Source organism: Podarcis cretensis (genome assembly GCF_951804945.1).
Source record: "Podarcis cretensis genome assembly, chromosome: 3".
Lineage (NCBI taxonomy): Eukaryota > Metazoa > Chordata > Lepidosauria > Squamata > Lacertidae > Podarcis > Podarcis cretensis.
In genome coordinates this window covers 98651280-98671677 of record NC_137172.1, presented here as the reverse complement: position 1 = coordinate 98671677, position 20398 = coordinate 98651280, and the positions used below count along the sequence as shown (strand labels likewise).

The window sequence follows — 20398 nt, the reverse complement described above, 5'->3', positions numbered from 1 at the left end:
CAAAAATCCTAGGGCATGCTTAAACTGTTAAGTGTGGTTAAGGTACCGTTCTTTTCCGTGTAGAAGACTATGTTTTTTTACTCTAAAATAATGTTCAAAATCTGGGCTCGTCTTATACACGGTAGCTCTTTGAATCCTATCCATTGCCATTGGCAAGAAAGGTGATGACCATTTCACGCTTGTCCAGTATGTGTGCAACCGTTCAAATGCACATCACCCCAACCTGGAAGTGGCCTGGAAAGCGGGTGGCACAGGTGTAGAGCTGGCTTATGCATACTCTACTAGCGCGTGGGGGGGGTCTGTCCCCCCCTTGTTTCATTTTCCTTGTAATGTGTGATTTGCAAATCATTTACCACAGTTTGTTTCCCTGCAAAATTTCTTTGCGCTACAATAATACTTTATTTCAAAATTGTCTCCTTTTAATAGCTAATATGCAAATAAGAAGGAAAAAATCTCTTTAAAATACCTTCAATTGTGTTCGAACGCTATAGTCTTGTTCTTTATATTATTATAGGCTTTGGGCCATATTTTTTTTCATGTGGGTGAATCTTATTACCTGAGCTTGGAATTATCTGTAATAAGAAGTAAAACATGAAGAAGAAATGTTTTAAATGTGAGACGGCAAACAGTAAAAAGAAGCAACTTTTATTAAAGAACGTGAGTTGCCTAAAGCCACCAAGTTTTGGGTTGAACTGAGGTATTTTTTCTCAGTCCTAATCATGCCCAGCCACTAGACTAGGGGGGCACCAACTTTTTTGGACCAGCGAGCACATTCTGAGTTTTGAGAGACTGCTGTGGGTTCCAGTCACAAAGGGGGGGGGGCATAACTCAATTAGGCTGCTTTTGGGAGGCATGGTGTATCACACAAAATTAGAGAGGGGACAGTCATGGTAAAGCTTTCCCCTAATTGCATTTCTATACCAGAAGAGGCTTAACCTGTTGAATTTCTGCCTGCCTGTACAGCTGTTAAAGGCAAATATGCTTTTCTCCAGTGCCAACTCTGAACCAAAGTCCAGACTGTCACTTAAATGGGAGAGATCCCCGTAAAACGTGAACTTACTTCTGAGTAGACCTGGATACCATTGGACTGTAACTTAATGAGTGCTTGGTCTTTAGCTGCCTAAAGCTCTCTGCAGAGTGAATCACATTTGCCTTTTGTGGAGATTCGTATTGCCTGGCGTTCAAAAGCCTCACTGTTAAAGTGCCTTCAGAGTGATGAGGGTGTTTGGTTCTAGTGATGTCATAAAGGCACTAGCCAGCGGTCAGGCCTTAGCAGTCAATCATACACCTGTAGTCTTCTATTTGGGATATGTTTTCACAGCCACCAAAGCAAAAACACCCACCTCATTCTGAAAATGCTATGACTAAACAGTCGGTAGTTGCAATCCTGTATCCACATACCTTGGATCAAGCCCTGCTAACTTCAGTGGGGTTTATTTTTGACTTGATATATAGGTTTGCTTGCTTCGTTGGGTCAGACTTGCATGTGAAACCTTATTTGTCCTATAAAAGACATCCTTATCAATATTGCTTTTTATTGACTGAAAGGGAGGCGAGTTTTAGGTCTTCTCACCCAATATTTCCTTGTTTTCACATTTTGTTTTAAACTTTGTATACTGCTTTTCACCAAAAAGCAACATTTAACTAAAATAGTAACATAATGTAGTAATATAACACTTTGTCATTTTCTTGGAAAGGAAGTAAAGAGTTACAACTTGTTTGCTTGTTTGTGTGTTCAGATATATAGCCCTCTTATCATATGGGCTTAAGATGGATAGTAACGTATTAGGTTTTAAAAGTTATATAATTAAATTCAGAGCAGCAGTGGGGAACTTCTGGCCTGCAGGCCTAATCCAGCCAGCCACATCCTTCAAGCTGCTCTGCCAGGCCTGTCCCAGAGCCTCACCCACCTATTAATCACCCCATGTGATTTTATGGCTTTTTTTGGGGGGGGTGTCGTTATATGGCTTTTACCATTAGTCATCTTGCCATGACTAATGGATCATTTGGTGCATCTACCATGTTTTAATCATTAGATTGAAAACAAGCCCTTAAAGAGCTGGCAAAGTAATAATGTTATCTTTGATCTTAGCACTAAGCACCACAGCACAGCACTAAGAAAAGAGAGATAAGCACTAGAATGAGAGTGGAGGGAACATAGTGCTAAGATCGGGAGAGAAAATTCCTCTGGCAGAGGGATCTTTGTAGCCACCTGCAGATATGTGCTATAGTGGAGAAAGAGCTGGAAATGTGCTCTGTGCGCGTGTGTGTATTTTTCTTTTTTTTAAGGATTCATTTTGTTTCGCCCTGCTCACCATTGGAATGTGGCCCACATTGTCACAGATCGTGAAAATGATAGAGATCTTCATCAGGTTTTGCAATGGATAAAGCAGGCTGTAGCTCATGTTGCAGAATATGTCGGTCGTAGTTCATGCCACCATAAATGTGTTAAGGTTGTGTGTGTGTGTTTTTAATGCAAAAGATCTCTTACAAGTAAATTTATCTTCTGTCTTGAAGTTGAGTCATGAGAAGAATTTCCAAACTATGTAATAAAGATGGTGGTGATTTATATTGTGTATCAGGGGGCCCTTTAATTTTCTCTCTCCGCATGGTGTGATGTATTATGTGCCACAGCACTGATACTACTGTACCCTCCCTCATGCCAGTGCAGGTAGCCAAGCCTAAGCAAATCCCAGGCATATGTAAGAGACAGATATCATTCAGCTCACAGGCAGTGAATCTGTTATAGACTTAATCGGCGACTCCTGGCTTTGGACTGTAATGTGTTGGTAGCTCCATAAAGTGGTATTGGGCTCTCATGCATTCTTCGAATTGTATGCCTGTGAGATTGAGAAGAGGGTAACATAAATGCAGCACGTTGTCTTTGCGAATTGAAATCTAATTTGTTTACCTGCTTATTTCAGTTTTGTATTAGGTCTTAGAGTCATGAAGAGTAATAAAACAGTAGTTAAAAAAAGGCTTTAGGAAACATCAACAGGGAATAATTTGTTTACATGTCTTCTGATGCTGCAAAACGTCCCTGTTAATATTAAAACCTGTAATAAAAATGCAAATAGTGGTGTTTGCATATATTTTAACACTTTTGTTGATTTGTTGAATGCATGTGTTTTTACATTAAATACTAGACCTAATTTGAACATTTGCCTGCCTGCCTGCCTCTCTCAGTATAAGTATATGTGTGCATTTGTACACAAACACATATACATACATACATACATAACATAAGTACTAAAGAGAAACTGTAGCAGGTGAAAAAAATAACATTAAGCGAAGAGAGCTATATCATAGGAACTTAACCAATAAAACCCAGCAGTTTAATGCATTATGCCAGATACGTAAAGTCCAGAGAAGAATGTTTGCTTCAGAGCTGACATTTCAGATTAGTAATTCCAGGGACAGGGCTGTATCTCACAATAAATGTGAAACATTCTCTGTCATCAGTCAAGATCATGAAGAGGCTGCGCTAGAGTTCAAATGTTAGCCAGTCTTCCATTTTAATAAATGCTCAGATTAAATGTGTGCTGTATGATGAAGTATGTAGGCTCCCACTCAAATGATGAGATTCACTTGGGAAAACAGCCAAATGTCTTCTGGTTTGCCTTCCACTTTGTTATGGTGAGAGAGAGATTGATTTTTAGAATAGGCTGACATTTTCCTTCATGTAGGTTTGCTGAATACCCCAGTCACCTGGCCCTTGAAAAGCTACTTTTTTTTGCTATCTCGTACAACTTTGGTATCTCATACAACCTTTGTGTACTTTTTGATGTTCTGAATTGTTTATGGCTACTTTTGTTATGATTGTCATTATGCATTTGATAAATGTCTTAACTTTGGATAGGCAGCATACAATAAAATGGTTGATTGACTGATTGATAATTTTAAAATGTATTGAGATTATTGCAGTACAGTGGTACCTTGGGTTAAGAACTTAATTCGTTCCGGAGGTCCATTCTTAACCTGAAACTGTTCTTAACCTGAAGCACCACTTTAGCTAATGGGGCCTCCTGCTGCCGCCGTGCCGCTACCACATGATTTCTGTTCTCATCCTGAGGTAAAGTTCTTAACCCGAGGTACTATTTCTGGGTTAGCGGAGTCTGTAACCTGAAGCATCTGTAACCCAAGGTACCACTGTAGGTCTGTATAACAACTGTGCTTTGTTTGAAGCAGTATTAGAAACTGAGATATGAAAGCTAGGAGCTAAATGGCACCTTAAAACCTAGGTTATGGGTGAAACTCCTTGTCGCAAAATGTGCCTAGAACAATGGGAGTTTCAAACACTGAAGTACAATGTCTCCGTCAACTGCAAAGCTATGAATTTTCACATAGCAGCTTCTGGATCAGTCCATTGTTCCATAAAATGTTAGTTTATAAGAGAAAGAAAAACTGTACCAGGCAACTCACTAAGGACCTGTGTTCGGTAGGTTCCAGGATCTATGCCAGGCATAGGCAACCTTCGGCCCTCCAGCTGTTTTGGGACTACAACTCCCATGATCCCTAGCTAACAGGACCAGTGGTCAGGGATGATGGGAATTGTAGTCCAAAACATCTGGAGGGATGAAGGTTGCCTATGCCTGATCTATGCAGTGTTGCTGAAAGCCGAGTACTTATTGAAACAAGCCCCCGACCCAAAAGGAAAACAGAGTGTTGGGGAAAGGGCATTTGCCGTCCGGAATAGCTCATATAACCAGAGGCAGCTGCAGCTTGAGATATTTTGCTGCCCATGAATACTGAACTGTATTAGTTTCTGAATCTTTTAACAATGTTGTTAGAGTAGTCGTTTGCTGCAGATCTAAAGGAATAGATGTTCTTTGGATGTTTATTGAGTGTGTTACCTTCAGCCTCCTACAGAACGAGCAAAACGGGGAGCCGGCATGCAGCCTGCCATACCACCATCCAAACGAGGAGCAGGAGATAGGTCTTCAGTTTATTACGCAGAACCCAAGAAGGCAAGTCGTGACGCTGAGGCTAATAAGCACCTGACATCCGATGATGGTAATACAAAATATTGTATCTGGTACCTAAGACCCCATAGTTAAATGCAGGCAGATTTGGTATTGATGTCCTGGTTTACATATTATGCTTATCTTTCTCCAGTTGTAAAATGTACATAGTCGCTTAAGCCAAAATACTTGTATTCAGTGTAACATGTGCACCAGAGAAACTAAGCCTTAAAAAAAGAAGCTTATTAAGAATCAAATGCAAACCAATGCATATTTGCAGACATTACTGGTCTTTTTCAATGTTCTTACTGAAAAAGTTTTTAAATTTACAATTACAGCATAATTTCCATATTCTTTTACTAGATAAAAGCTCAATATTTAGTAACTGTTAATGTCTCTCTTATTTATAACACGACTCTTGCAACTTTGCATCATATCATCTTCTGCCTCCTTTTTATTATTACTTAATACAGAAGTAAAACATTTCAAAATGATGAAATTTATCAGACTGCTGTTATTCAAAAATATTTATTGTATACAAACATTGCCCTTAATGAAGTAATTGCTTTTTAGCTACGCCTAAATATTGTTATAATTTATTTATGCTGGTAGTTTTCACAGTGTGGGGTAGATAGTGATTAATACAGATATATTTTAATCCTGTTTATTTTCAGGACGTGGGGTCTATAAAGCTCGTACACCCCCAGAAGAAATTAAAGAGGCTCAGCAAATAAAAGAAGATAAAAATTTGCAAGTGGAAGTACCTGTTGACCAGGTAGATTTAAAGTACATTTCTTCTTTCTGAATGAATTGATTATAACACTTCTCTCTCTCTTTCATCTGCTTGTGCATAGAAACAAATATAGGGCATGATTGACTGGCCGCAATGCAGCAAATTTCAGTGCATTTAAATCCCATCGACTAGGATGGATGGAGTCTGCCCTGTGTAAGGGCAGAAAACAGTTCTGCATACACAAAAGTATGGTGACTGCAATTTTACCTTCTGGCTGCTTCCCCATCTACTATGTTGAATTCATCTCTCAGGGGTCCTCCAGCATCTAGTGTTGGGTTTTGGGTAGAGCAAGGGGCCGCAATGGGAAGGAGGAAGAATGCAGAAGTGATATGCAGGAGGTGATATGCAGAAGTGCCCTTTAAAGGTAAAGGGACCCCTGACCATTAGGTCCAGTCATGGCCAACTCTGGGGTTGCGGCGCTCATCTCACTTTATTGGCTGAGGGAGCCGGCATACAGCTTCCGGGTCATGTGGCAAGCATGACTAAGGTGCTTCTGGCGAACCAGAGCAGCACACAGAAACGCCGTTTACCTTCCCGCCGGAGCGGTACCTATTTATCTACTTGCACTTTGACATGCTTTCGAACTGCTAGGTTGGCAGGAGCAGGGACCGAGCAACAGGAGCTCACCCCGTCACGGGGATTCGAACCGCCGACCTTCTGATCGGCAAGTCCTAGGCTCTGTGGTTTAACCCACAGCGCCACCTGCGGCCCCTTTAGAAGTGCCCTTTAGATTTCAGCTATTAGATTTCAGCTGTTAATTTCAATGGAAATCTTACGTGTATACTTAAAGCTTATTGCAATTGGTAAGACAGAATTGCTCAAATCTGGCTAGATTGTAGTTCTGGATATTTGAATGTGTGTTTTTGTTTTCTGCCAAAAGTAGACCACTATTTCCTGTTCTGTTAAACCATTTGTTTTCAGTCTTTCCAGATTTTGGATGCACCTTTAGCCACAACCTGAAACGTCGGGGTTTTAATTTTAAAATAAATAAATGTTTGTGTCCCTTTTTTTCTCTTTCTGTATTTCCCCCTTCACTCACTGTCTTTCTCAGAACAGATCTGCACTGTGGAAATACTGGTTTTAAAGTCAGTAAGGGACATGGGTGGCGCTGTGGTCTAAACGACTGAACCTCTTGGGCTTGCCAATCAGAAGCTTGGCGGTTCAAATCTGAAGAGTGGGGTGAGCTCCCATTGCTCTGTCCCAGCTTCTGCCAACCTAGCAGTTTGAAAGCATACCTGTGCAAGTAGATAAATAGGTACTGCTGCAGCAGGAAGGTAGACAGTGTTTCCATGAGCTCTTGTTTCCGTCACGGTGCCCCGCTGCACCAGAAGCAGTTTAGTCATGCTCACCACATGACCTGGAAAGCTGTCTGTGGACAAACGCTGGCTCCCTCAGTCTGAAAAGTGAGATGAACACTGCAGCCTATAGTCGCCTTTGTCTGGACTTAACCATATAGGGGTCATTTACCTTTTACCTTTACCTTAAAAGTCATTCCTTCCTTTTAACAAAACTGGGGAATGGCACTTGTTACTTGTGTGTGCATCAAGAGGGAAGGAAGTAGAATTCCCTTCAAAAGATGTTTAACATCCCTGCTGTATAAACGTATACTTACCCCCCAACCCACATATACTCAGCCCTTCTACTCTTTTTCTAAAAGGAAAAGCAGATTTTATGATGCCGCGGATGAAGCACTCCTTATGACCCACTTATTGAAAGCCAATGTAGCATTACAGAGCAGGTGATGGAAGATGCCATTGTGGAGCCACCATCTCATCCAAAGCCCTGCTGACTTACTGTGTCCAGGGCAGAAGAAGCATTCAGTTGTGAACTCTCACCTGTACTCTGAAGTGAAGCAGTCTTGTTAGAAGTTTACCACCTCATTTACCATTTGCAAAAACGGGACCTTAGGTTCATTTTACTGTTTGAGAGGACTTTACTCATTTCCAGGCTGTCACATTAAAATAAAGGTAAAGGACCCCTGACAGTTAAGTCCAGTCGCAGACGACACTGAGCGCTTTACAGCTTGAGGGAGCCAGCGTTAATATTGTTACGCCAGTTTAGGATGGCAAGCTTTCAGTAAGGCATAACTAGTTTGTTTTCAAGAGTGGGGACATGGGAAACAAGTTGATTGCTTGATTTTTTTTCTGATTTGTGATAAAATTACATAAGGGCATTTTTCTTTTCTTGTGTTCATGCAAATCTTTATTGGAATGCATCATACTCAAGGCTCCTGCTGAGGTTGTCCACGATGAAGACATTTATGCAAATTGGAGTACAGAAGAAGAGGTTAGTTTTGTTTTTGCAGTATTTGAGAACTTTTTTATACAGTTAAAATGGAATCTTGATCCTGGGGTGTTCCTTGCCGATTTTTACATCAGTCAAACAAATTAACTTCTTAACACCCAAAGCCATTCATATTGTGGCTTTTGAGATGGGTTAGTATAGCCCCGGACACTGCATTAGTTCAGACCTGCTGAGATCAATACTTTTATTTAGAGGTGTAGTTGTATTATTTAACGTAGACAATAAAAAACATTTGTAACTACTAAGTATGCTTTCATGTCAGGGAATGAAATAAGGGAATTCTCCTTTATGCAACTTTAATAATCAGATGAAACTTCTCCACCCCTAAGTACATATATAGCCGGAATTGCTGAGCTCCTGTCGCTGTCACTCAGAATTGTGTAAAGTTCCTAAGATATAATGTCCATTCTCATTATGACAGGCTGCAACTACATTTAGGTTTTGTTGGAGTCCTTTACTACCTGTTTGTAATATGTTTGTAAACACAATGCGTAAACACAAATATTAAGCCTTTGCTTAATTTTAAGTAACTGCCTGCGCCATAAGCATTGCTAGCATACCATTCAGATGGTTAGAGGGCAAATAGGGTAAGAGCCCCATTTTGTTATAGTGCACTTTACAGTTAATTTGAAACTGAATTTGAGATGGTAAGAGACCTGCTGGATTTTTTTTGGGGGGGGGGGGCACAATCTAGTGCTGTCCTCTGTTTTAAATGTAGCCATGCAAATGCCTCTAAGAAAGCTTACTTATATCTAGAGATTTCTGGATATAACCTTCCGAAAACAAACCTCCTCTTTCACTATCATGGAGGTTCCATTTTAAGCATATGCATAACTTACTTTTTCAGAATTTTGCTTCATTCTCCGTTACCTTTTGATTATTAAAGTACTTTTAAAAGTAGTACTTTAATAGTGGTACTTTCCAGATGTATCTAAGAAGCTTGTTCATACAAAGAACCTGTATTAAAATAAAAATTTGTACTCACACAGTTGTGTGTGCGTGTGTGTATAAAATTATTTTATTTTGACAAACTATAAATAAGAATAAAAAATTTGCACTCTATGACCGAGACCATTCTATTGTAACTATCCAACCTCCCAAAATTTCAACACCTCCTGCAATGGTTTGACCCCTTTCTGTTTTAACAGTACAAATTCTACAGACACCCTCCATATCTCCTCAGAATCATTTTTCCTGCACATTCCCTGTCTTACCTTAATGTCACATGTTAATTTATCATTAATAGCTATACCCCACACCTCTTTATACCATTCTTCCCTTTTTATAATCTGGTATATATTGTATAGTTTAGCAAAGTTGTACATTTTAGTTGTATGTTTAGATAACAGTAGAATGAAGGATTAATGATTGCTTGTGATTGTTATCATGTAGGCTGAAGAATATTATCAAGACGTGAAACCTGAGAAAAAGGTCTGTTTTAAATACCCAAATATTTCAGTGTATAAAAACTATGACACAGCAAGAGTTGAAGTACCGAGTAGGGGGAATTAGGGTGCCCCTCTTTCTTCATAACGAGCATTTGCCCAAGTGAATTTGTTTATCAATTCAGGAGGTACAAAACCATCTTTCATGTCTCCCCTATTATACAGAAATGATGGAGCCCTTTATATAAAATATATATTTCTCCCATCTATTCAGGCTCAGATAATAACAAAATAGGAAAGTGCTTATAGAGTGGTCTGGTCATTTGTAATACTTATGCGGACTTGGGGGAAGCACTTGGGATAGAAATTGCTTAGGATCACAGCTTCCTTACACTGATCTGAACTGAGCTCAGTATTCCCATTTACCCAAGCCACTGACTTTCTCTGTATTATATTTTGGACTTGGCTTGGGGCCTGACAGGGGTGCCAACTTGAATAAAATATTGTGGGGGGCCCAGGTAAGCCCACCCCACATAACTGATCACATGATGCAGTGCATCCACACCATTTGAATGAGAATACCCATCAACTTTGTGGGGACACGACCCCCTCAAATATTTTATTGTGGGGGCTGAAGCCCCCATGGCCCCTAGAAGTTGGCTCCTATGGGGCCTGAGTTGTCCTTCAATTTCCCATTTCTCTTGTGGCCTCCCATATCATCTCTCACACTGTTTTTCCAACCCTCCTGAACAAGAGTTTCTTGGGGCTGCAGGGGGAAGAAAAGTTTGGTAGAAATCGCCTCCAGTGGCAGCATCCCTGAACAGAGTTCCGATCATGGGAACATGGGATCGGAACTCTGTATACTAAGAGACGAGAAGGATGGGAAAATACTGGTTCATGCTGCTGAAATGGAATCACTTCAACATATCCGTGTAGTTAAGCACGCCACATTAATATCGGACTTAGAAAATTAAGCACATTGTTAAAGTTGAAAAATCATGAATTCTTGGCTGAAAGAGTGAAGAGCAGTGGGCAAATAAAATATATTACAGATTTGCTCTGGAAGCAGTTACGAAGTAGTAACTGCTAACATTAGATTAAACAAGCTGTGGGTTTTAATATATGCAAAGATTTACAGTAATAATTTAGTGCTATTGATTTCTTTAGCAATCAACTACCAGCAAAAGAGTTTTCTTTAATTAATAATGCCCGAACTGCCAATAAAGTGTATATTAAGTATTTTCTCCGCCAGTGAAATTTTGTAAAATCAAATATGTATTGATTTTATAATTGGCTTTCTTATTCATTGCTCACAAAATATATTTAAGTTGATATCTCTTCTTACTTTCTTGATACAGTTTTGTGGCTATGGTTGAAGTATTTTAGAACTTCGCTTGAAAATAGGATTGATATTGACTGAACCAGAAGTATTAAATGCTGTCGAACAGGAATGCATTGGGGAGAATCCTCAGTGTTAAGATTTTTGGTCCAGGGCTGCAACTTTGCAAACAGTGGGATTTATAGTAGAATCCTATGCTTATCTACTCAGAAATAAGCTCTGTTCAATGGAGCTTGTTTCCAGTGCCTAAGTAGATGTGTATAGAAGGCAGAGGCAAACTCGGCCCTCCAGATGTCTTGGGACTACAACTCCCATCATCCCTGACCACGGGTCCTGTTAGCTAGGGATGATGGGAGTTGTAGTCCCAAAACATCTGGAGGGCTGAGATTGCCTATGCCTGGTGTATAGCATAGCAGCCTTAGTAGTGTAAGTATGCAGAGAAAAAAAATGGAATTTAGCCCGTGTGTAACAGGACTGCAAACTAGGGCTTTATCTGAATACTTTGCTTTATAACTATGGAAAATGATTAGAACTGTATTTATTATATCTGATGACTTTACGTCAGGAAAGGTTGATAAAAGGGTTTTTACTCTGAAATGCAGTGTGTCCCGATACAGCTGCTCCCAAACATTTTAGGGTAGGAGTTCTGGTACACATGACCAAAGGATTACTGGATTGTATCCCCCATGTTAGCTCAAAACATGTCATTAATTTTAAAAGTTACTAGTTTGTCTGGAATTCAGGATGCCTCACACAATATTTTAAATGCTGCTACGTTTCGAATCCCTGCGGCGGGGTGCGCTCCCGCTGCTCGGTCCCAGCGCCTGCCAACCTAGCAGTTTGAAAGCACCTCCGGGTGCAAGTAGATAAATAGGGACCGCTTACCAGCGGGAAGGTAAACGGCGTTTCCGTGTGCGGCTCTGGCTCTGGCTCTGGCTCTGGCCAGAGCAGCGATGTCACGCTGGCCACGTGACCCGGAAGTGTCTCCGGACAGCGCTGGCCCCTGGCCTCTTAAGTGAGATGGGCGCACAACCTCAGAGTCTGTCAAGACTGGCCCGTACGGGCAGGGGTACCTTTACCTTTACCTTACGTTCAAAAAAGGTCAATTCTCTCACGTAGCCAAAGCTGAATCACCCATTCAACAAATCTTCACTTCCTTTTATCAGTCCGTTCACTGGGCTTTGAAGAACGGAGTCTTAACTATTACATAACAAGCATACATTAGCAATTTGTCATTTTCTAGCAGAGAATGCCTCAGTGCTATAATAAATCTTGCCAGTTTTTAACTGCAGGTGCACCTTGTTTAAGACATTACAAAAGTGGATTTATTACGGCAATTATTATGCTGGTGTCTATGAAATATACTGAAATTTCATAGGGATTTGAATTGCTAGATTGTTCTACCCTGCGGTACAGTCTGTCAGCTTTTATCACATTTAAATAAGTTGGACTTAAAATCCGTATCCTATGAATGACTGCTAGCCCATATCTATCTATCTGTCTATCTTTCTATCTGTCTGTCTGTCTGTCATCTCAAACTATCTATGCATCCATGCCCCTCCTATTCTCATGCTGTGTGTGAGAGAGAACAGCTACTGTTGCTTCACTCTGTCACGTGATAACGATTGTCCTGGCTTGAGCTGTGTGGAATTCTAAAGAAATTCCATACAAAGTGCAGAATATGTTCAGCTTCCTCACCAAAACATCCTCAGATGATTGAATTAATTGGTTATAGATATCAGATGGTTTGATGTAGACATTGAGTGTGTATCTTGAAATCAGCTGCCTGACTGCTGCTTGGTGGTTGAATGGGGTTGAGCAGGCTTAAGGTTGTTCTTCAGCGTGCATCACATCTGAGTGGCCCACAAGATTGCTGGGAGGGAGTGGTAAGGACCGTCAGCCCCCGAGTTTGGCAGCTGGACACGAAGCACCCCACAGGCTGCCTTAAGGGAATGCTCCATGACAGCAAAGCGGGGGGTAGGGGGCAACCAATGCCTTTCCCAACTCAATGCCTTCTCTGCCAACTAGTTGTGGTGATTGTGATGACGTAGTAGGCAAAACCTGCAGAGGTTAGTCTGCAGGGAGAATTCCTCTCTGGCCTCTGAATACAGTGACCAGTGTAATCCATAGCAAGGTCCAGCAACAGCTTTAGGCAGCTTGTAAACCACCAAAATGGTAACCCTGGCAGTTGGCAGAGCCGCAGAAACACTTCTGTGCCTCTTTGCCATATCTCTGGAGCTGGTAGTCAAAAAGTTTATCTCTGAGCCTGACGGAACAAGTTTTGTGGTGAAGAAGCCAACCCACAGCTGCCCGTTCATTGTCCATTTCTGCGTCTCACAGTTTGGCTCGCAGCTGTGATTCATAAAAGGAGAGCAGTTTCCTTTCTGGGTGGCATCTATTATCTTATCATTTTTTGAATGACATGAAATAATAATGGATATTCTTGCATTGGGCATGCTCATTCACTCGGGCTTTGAACTCTTTGCGATTGAGCGCTTCACCAGAGTATTCCAGTACAAAGGTGTTGGAGGGTAGGTCTTTTGCTGCTCTCACCAACCTTTATTTTCTGTCAGAATGACTTCAACATCTGCGTGTTGCTTCCTCTGAAACTGCTGGTTGGAGCAGTTCTCCCTATTGAGGCATCTTGAGGAACATTCTATCATGAGTAGACGGTTAAGACAGTCTTTTCCAAACGCCACCTCTCCTTGAGAAATGTGGAAGGAGAATAGGAAATCCAGCCTGCCTAACTGGCTGCCGAAGAGCTGGCCTTATCAGGGAGTGGACCTAGCAGTCAGTGCAACAAGAGGAGACAGAAGCGCCCTCTCCAGCCAACATCTGGACCCACAACAGTTGCTTCCAGCAGGAATGAGCCTTTCTGCAAATTCTCCCTTCCTGCTGCAGCCCTCTCCTGCCTTAGCCCCATATTGGCCTAGAAAGACTCCCTACTCTCAGGAGGAGGGGAAGATGAGAAATCTCCCTGTAAGTGAAACTCCACTTACGGCGCTTAGGATTCAAAGCCTGTACGTGTGTATACACACACACACAGACACAGACACACACACACACACACATAATTAATATTGCTATTTCATACTGATGATTATACTGTTTTGATGATCTAGAGTATTTTAGAACCTTAACTGATGTTGATTTTTGTTTCAGGAAAGAAAGGGCGTTTTCAAAAAAATGTTTGGATTCTTCTTCAGATCAAAGAAGAAAGGTATGTCAGAAATTTATTTACAAGACAAATATGCAGTAGCAAAGATACTCTACGGCTAAACTATTCTACGGGACCATTATGTTGGGATTACAGTTTTGTGTGTCTGTGTGTCTGTTTTAAAAAAAACCAACAATGTAAGAATTACCATGCTTGGCTAGACCTAATTCTGCCTAGCTCAGCATTCTTTCTGCTGACGTTGGACAACCAGATACATGCTAAGCATAATTCTGCAAGCAAGACGTAGTTCCACTAGTCCCCCTTTCTTGGTTACTCCCCATCATCTACAGAATTTGACTATTTCTTAATATGAAAATTATGCTCGTGGTTATCATAGTTTGTACAGTGGTACCTCGGGTTAAGAACTTAATTCGTTCTGGAGGTCCGTTCTTAACCTGAAACTGTTCTTAACCTGAGGTACCACTTTAGCTAGTGGGGCCTCCCGCTGCCGCACAATTTCTGTTCTCATCCTGAAGCAAAGTTCTTAACCTGAGGTACTATTTTTGAGTTAGCGGAGTCTGTAACCTGAAGCATCTGTAACCTGAAGTGTCTGTAACCCGAGGTACCACTGTACTAATTATTATCATGACATTCTTTGGCAGTAGGTTCCACAGGTGAAATATTTATATATGTGTGTGTGTGTGTGTGTGTATAAACTAACCAACCCAAACAACCCTCCATTGTTTGCCCTAGATTCACTGCCTGACGGTTTCATCAGAAATGTTTTGAAAGCGAATACTTTTACACTCTGCACATCATTCATGATTTATTAACCTCTGTCCTTAGGGCAGTTTTTGATGCCTCATAAAGGCAAACCCAGATCTGCCATTGAATTGCATGCTCAGCACAGCTACAGCCATTCATGATTTCCTGATAAGCATGCATGCATTTGTCACTTTAACTCTTTAATTGTTTGCATGGGTATTTCAAAACAGAGGTGCATCTAAAAGTAAATTGTGTGGTGTGGCCCTAAGTTGTCTTTTTCAAAAGTCAGACCAACTGTTGAAACTAGTGATCCTCAATGTGTTTAGGTGCTGAGGCTGGAAACCTCAAAACAACACTCTCATTGTCATTGATCAGGAAGGAGACTTAAAATTTGGCCTCTGAATTTTCATGCACAACTATTTGCATCTGGTGTTTGGAGCTTGAAAATACGGTTCCCTTTGTGCTGAATTAGCAGTAGCAAGGCTTCCACCAAATCATAAAACCCCGTAGCTGGTAGATCTTGGCTGTGGGCTTGTGCCTTAAATCTCACTGTTATTTTCCTTTCCTTTCCTTTTCTCTCTTCATTTTTTGGCTGATAAATCAATATGCCTAGAATATACAGGCAGCCCTCCTTTTACGCGCATTTGATATGTGTACAATTGTGTATATGTGTATCGCGTCAAACCTGGAAGTGACCCAGAAACATCATAAAGATACCAATGAAACATCACTAAAAGCAGGGCAGAGGCAGGGTGGGATGTTTGCTCACTTTTTCACTTATACGCGATTCCGCCAACGCATGCGGTACCTTGGAATGTAACCTTCATGTACACAGGGGGTTGCCTGCATCTCATATTGTAATTTATATTTGTATATTGACATCTGTCTCGAGACAATGGAGTGTGTTTCTGGGGGTGAAAGCAAACCGCTGTGTTAGCAACACCGAAGCAAGCTCCCCGGGGTGCAAGGAGTGTGTGACAGTCCTGGACTGCAGAGACAGCAAGACCTCCTTGCCCCCCAGTATCGCTGATGTGGTCCAAAGGAAAGGAAAGCAATATGGCTGCAGGAGTTGCCAGAAGGAGGCATGCAATGTACCATCCAACTGTCCTGGGACTCTCTGCCGGATTTGTGTAGGGCCGGGGTCAGCAAACTTTTTCAGCAGGGGGCTGGCTCACTGTCTCTCGAACCTTGTGGGGGGCCGGACTATATTTTGAAAAAAAGAAGAATGAATTCCTGTGACCCACAAATAACCCAGAGATGCATTTTAAATAAAAGGACACATTCTACTCATGTAAAAACATGCTGATTCCCAGACTGTCCACAGTCTGGATTTAGAAAGCGATTAGGCTGGCACCGGCTCCCAGGCCTTAGGTTGCCTACTCATGGTGTAGGGCTTACTCCTGAGCCTTTTCTTCTCCTGAAGATAGGCTGTGGAGGTTTAGGATCAGGGTTTTCCTTCTCCTAAATGGGCTACCTTCCCAGGTTGACAAGCCCTATCTGCCCCTCACTTTGCTTTAAAGCACGTTCAGAAACCATTGACCATTGAACCCACTACTGGTCTTGTCCACTCAATCTGCTGGACCTCGTCTTTGCATTCATCCCTGAGGGTTTGAGACCCATCAACTACTCTCACCTGGTTTAGCTGGCCAGTCAAAAATCTTTGCAGCTGTTCCATTACATATGTTTCCTTTCCCCCTTTAACAATTTATTCTTTGTAAATTACGTTTTCTAACAAATAAAGTACAAATACTAACAGGAGGGAGGCAGGCTTTAATCCCTCTGGCCAGCTGTGTGTGGATCTTCGCCATGCTTATCTACAGCAAGTTAAAACTAAAAATTGGAGGTGGTAGCTCATAGCATGTGCCTGGCACCGTGAAATGTTAGGCGTGGAGGTGGGGGCTGATTCAGATAGGTCTATGGGCCCTTTATACAACACAAAACTATTGGTTTGTAATGCTTTCCAGTGCAGGGCTTGCTCCCATTCCTCCTAAAGTTTTGATAAAGGAAAAGTCAGTAACTAACATTAAATAACCAGATAATTTAGGTAAACTCCCGAGAGAGTGCTTCTCATATTTGCAACAGTGAGCCAGGAAAATACTTACAGCCTCTTGATTTAAACAAGCTGTCTCAGCAGTTCATCTTTACAGCTTAAAAAAAGAAAGAAAGAAAGATTTGCACTTGTGAGTGAATCCATATTCTGACAGCATTAAATGTTCGTTGTTTCTTCCGAAATATTTTCCAGCAAAGTATGGTAACCTATTCAACATGAGTCTTAAATGCCAGCCAATTCATTCATTCTTGAGAACTATTATCTTTGTCCTGTCATAGACTCGTTTTGTCAGCTGGGAAGCTACAGAGTTATGCATTTTCTTCTTACACATGAATGCTATCTTTTTTGGTGAAGTTATATTCATTAACTGGCATTTCATTGAAAAGCTGCTGTAGCTTCTGGACTACAAAAGCCTGAGAAATTCATTTGGGTAATGCTAGATGGCTAGAAGTCTACATTTTTGCAAATGTCTTGGTTTTAAGTATATGGTCTAATGCAGTTTCTTTTCCCTTTGCGTGAGGTACCTTTGGTGTATTTTTTGTGTGAGAGAAATCTATCATATATATTTGCAGGGGGAAACACATATATAAGAAGTCAGGCTGCATAATAATGCAGTTCACTGAAAGCAAGCAGCTGAAAGGAAACTGAAAACCCAAGAGTTAGTCTATCCTGGCAATGCATTCCCTTGATAGTAGTCACTGGAGACTCAACCAGACCTCTGGCATTCCTTTTGCTTTTTGTTGCCTTGCTTCTGCCCTCCCTGAACAGTAGGGACAGAGGGAAGCACGAAGCCTTGGCGTGCAAGCACACAACCATGGCACAGCACTGAGTACCAACCACCACTGTAGACGTTGAGTCACAGAAATTTGCTCACTGTCTCTATGTTCCGTCTTTGACATATGGTGATATTTCTTTGGTTACCAAATTGCCTGGGTGAGAAGCAATGTTGTATATCCATTGTCATCTTCAGTTCCCGATGAGCCAGCGTATCAAATATGAAAGAAGCATAGGTAGGATGTCAGGATTCTCATGACAAAGCATTGCGACTGTAAATGCTCAGTGGTTATTAACCAGTTATTTTCTTCACCGTCAGTCATGAATATACAACATGGTATCAACATGAATTGCATAGTGGTGAGCTCACAACCAGCAGCACATTGCTCAGCCAGCATTCTCCCTGCAAAAAGCTGTGCCAAACCGGGACTTCCGGGTTAGCGCGATCGGCTAATGGCGGATTCCCTCCGAGCTCCGGAGGGAATCGGCTCTACTGGAGACGGGTCCTACCGCGACGGCGATGCGGGGACCTTCAGAAACCGCAGGCGCGGAAGCCTGCGGACTTGGTGACTCGGTGGGCACCTTAAGCGCCCCCCGACCCACGAAGAGCCTTTTTAAAGGCTATGGAGAGGGTACGGAGAGTGGTGTGGTGCTGTGAGTAGACCGCTACTGCAGTGGAGCGAAGCCGCGAGCCATGGCCGGAGAGCGCTGACTTTTTTCCCTGAAATTCGGACTTGAAATAACCCGTGAGTAGAACGGAATTTGGACTTTAAAACTTTTATCCTTGAATTCGGTACGATCGGGGGATGTGCTAAAGGGAAGTCCGCACCCCCCCCTACCTACAAAAGATTTAAAGCAAGGATCAGAGAACTAAGGTGGAGAGATCTTTTCTTTTCGGTGTGATTTAAAAGATAATATTTCCATGAATTTGACAGAAGAAGATTTGTGCTGGAGAGTAAGAGTGGAATTTTAGAAGTTTTTGTCTAACCCCCCCCCCCCCCGGACCCAGGAGCGTCCTGTGTGTGAGCTGGAGGAAAAGGAACAAGGAATTTGACAGCTGTCAAAGGAGCTGTCAAACGGGCAGTTAAAGTTAAAAATCTTATTATTTAACATCTCTCTGGACTAAATTTGTTACATTTGAATCAAAGTGGTTGGGAACAAAGTAGTTATAAATAACAAAGTAACGGACTGTTGGGAAAGGACTATTAAGTAACCAGAATCCCCCTAGGGGGAACTCTGAAACATTACAATGGCTGCAGATGGAAAATTACAGGCAGAGATAGAAAGAATGTTTTTTCTCATGGGAATACTGCAAGAGCAGAGTATGGCTATGAACAAACAACTTATAACCTTGAACTCTAAAACAAGCAACTCTGCTGAATGCACAAAGGATCTGACTGGGAAAAAATCTGCAGCTGAATCAGAAGAGACATCTTTGGAACTGGAGGAGAGGGAAGAAGGAGTGGAGAAAGTACAGGTGGAGAGTACCAACCAGAAGCCTACATTGCTAGAACATAAAGAAGAAGATCTTTGGATTACAAATCTGCGAAAGATGCGAAAGAGGAAGGAGGAAGCCCCTGGAACATTTGGAACATTGGAATTTAAAAGAAATAAGAAATATGATTGGGGCTTCCTCTTTGAGTATGGGAGATCAGTTGACCTTTTGCAGCAGCTGTTACCAAGTATTTCGGATGGAAGAAAATCTGATGAGACTGTGCCAGAGCTCCTTCGAGACCTGACGACCAACAAAGAGGGTTACCAACAAAACCGGCAGAGAGAGACTGACAGAGACTTGAAGGCCTCAGATGTGAGGAATCCAGGCTAAGAACTGTCATTGTGGACATTTATTCGGGAAGGGACAGAAACCGGGGTGGGGAGGGAGGGGAGAAAAGAATTTCAAAATTTTTATGACCTTTGTGTTTGGCTATTATGACCTATATTTAATATAAAAAGGGGGAAATTCGTGGAAGGGAATTCGGGTCGACCTTAGAAAAGGATTCAACATTTACAAGAAAATTGGATAAGTAAAATTTGGCCAAGTAATAAGAACTAATTTTTAAAAAATAATAATATGTAAAGGATGAGAGATAAGAACTTGCTGAGCTAATTATTTGAATTAGGATGTATGAAGGGGGGTGGGGTGGGGGGAAGTCAGGAAGTGGGGTTAAGAAAGTAAGGATATGAAATTATACATGTTTTGTCTTTGTCTTTTCTTTTGTGTGTGTGTGTGTTTATAAAATGTGAAAATCCAATAAAAACTTTAGTAAAAAAAAACCAAAAAGCTGTGCCAAACCAACAATAGTTATTGATGCATTAGGGCAGTGATGGCCAAACTTGGCCCTCCTGAAGTGAAGGACATGAGGAAGGAGTTGATAATGCAGGTGAGCAGAGCACAGGTGAGCTGCAAGCAAGCTGCTGGACAGCTCTGTGGAGGCTCCTTTTATGGACACAATATGCAAACCCAGGCAGATACATTTTGGGCTTTACACATCTTCCAGTCCCGAGATCGTGGGGTAGTACAAAGCTATTCTGGCACCTGTTTCCACTGTGTCATTTCCCCCTTGCACAGTGTATGACGAAGGAGACAAAGACCTCAGAGACAAAGGTCACAGACAGGACACCACAAACTACTGAGACTGCAAAAGGTTAGACAGAGGGCAAGATGTTCAGACAGCTGCAGCTGCGGCTTTATCTGTGAGGAGTGTTTCCCCACACCCCAAGGTCACGCGTGCAGGCAGCTGAGGCTGCTCCGCACCCAGCGATCATTCCTACACCCTCCAGCTGTTTTGGGACTACAATACCCATCATCGCTGACACTGGTCCTGTTAGCTAAGGATGATGGGAGTTGTAGTCCTAAAACAGCTGGAGGA

The 20398-nt window shown here is 41.8% G+C and overlaps 1 protein-coding gene across 6 annotated transcripts in view; it reads left to right on the top strand.

Annotated features, from left to right (window-relative positions):
- The window catches only part of DCDC2C (doublecortin domain containing 2C), a 58426-nt gene that overhangs the window by 17880 nt on the left and 20148 nt on the right, over positions 1-20398 (top strand). For all 6 annotated transcript variants that reach the window (XR_013837006.1, XR_013837007.1, XR_013837008.1 and 3 more), the window contains exons 7-11: positions 4860-5013; positions 5636-5736; positions 7981-8040; positions 9451-9489; positions 13945-14002. Coding sequence is in view for 2 of the 6 variants with exons in the window: in XM_079969898.1 (XP_079826024.1) it covers positions 4860-5013; positions 5636-5736; positions 7981-8040; positions 9451-9489; positions 13945-14002 (412 nt within the window). In the remaining 4 variants the exon portion in view is untranslated. The remainder of the gene's footprint in view (positions 1-4859; positions 5014-5635; positions 5737-7980; positions 8041-9450; positions 9490-13944; positions 14003-20398) is intronic.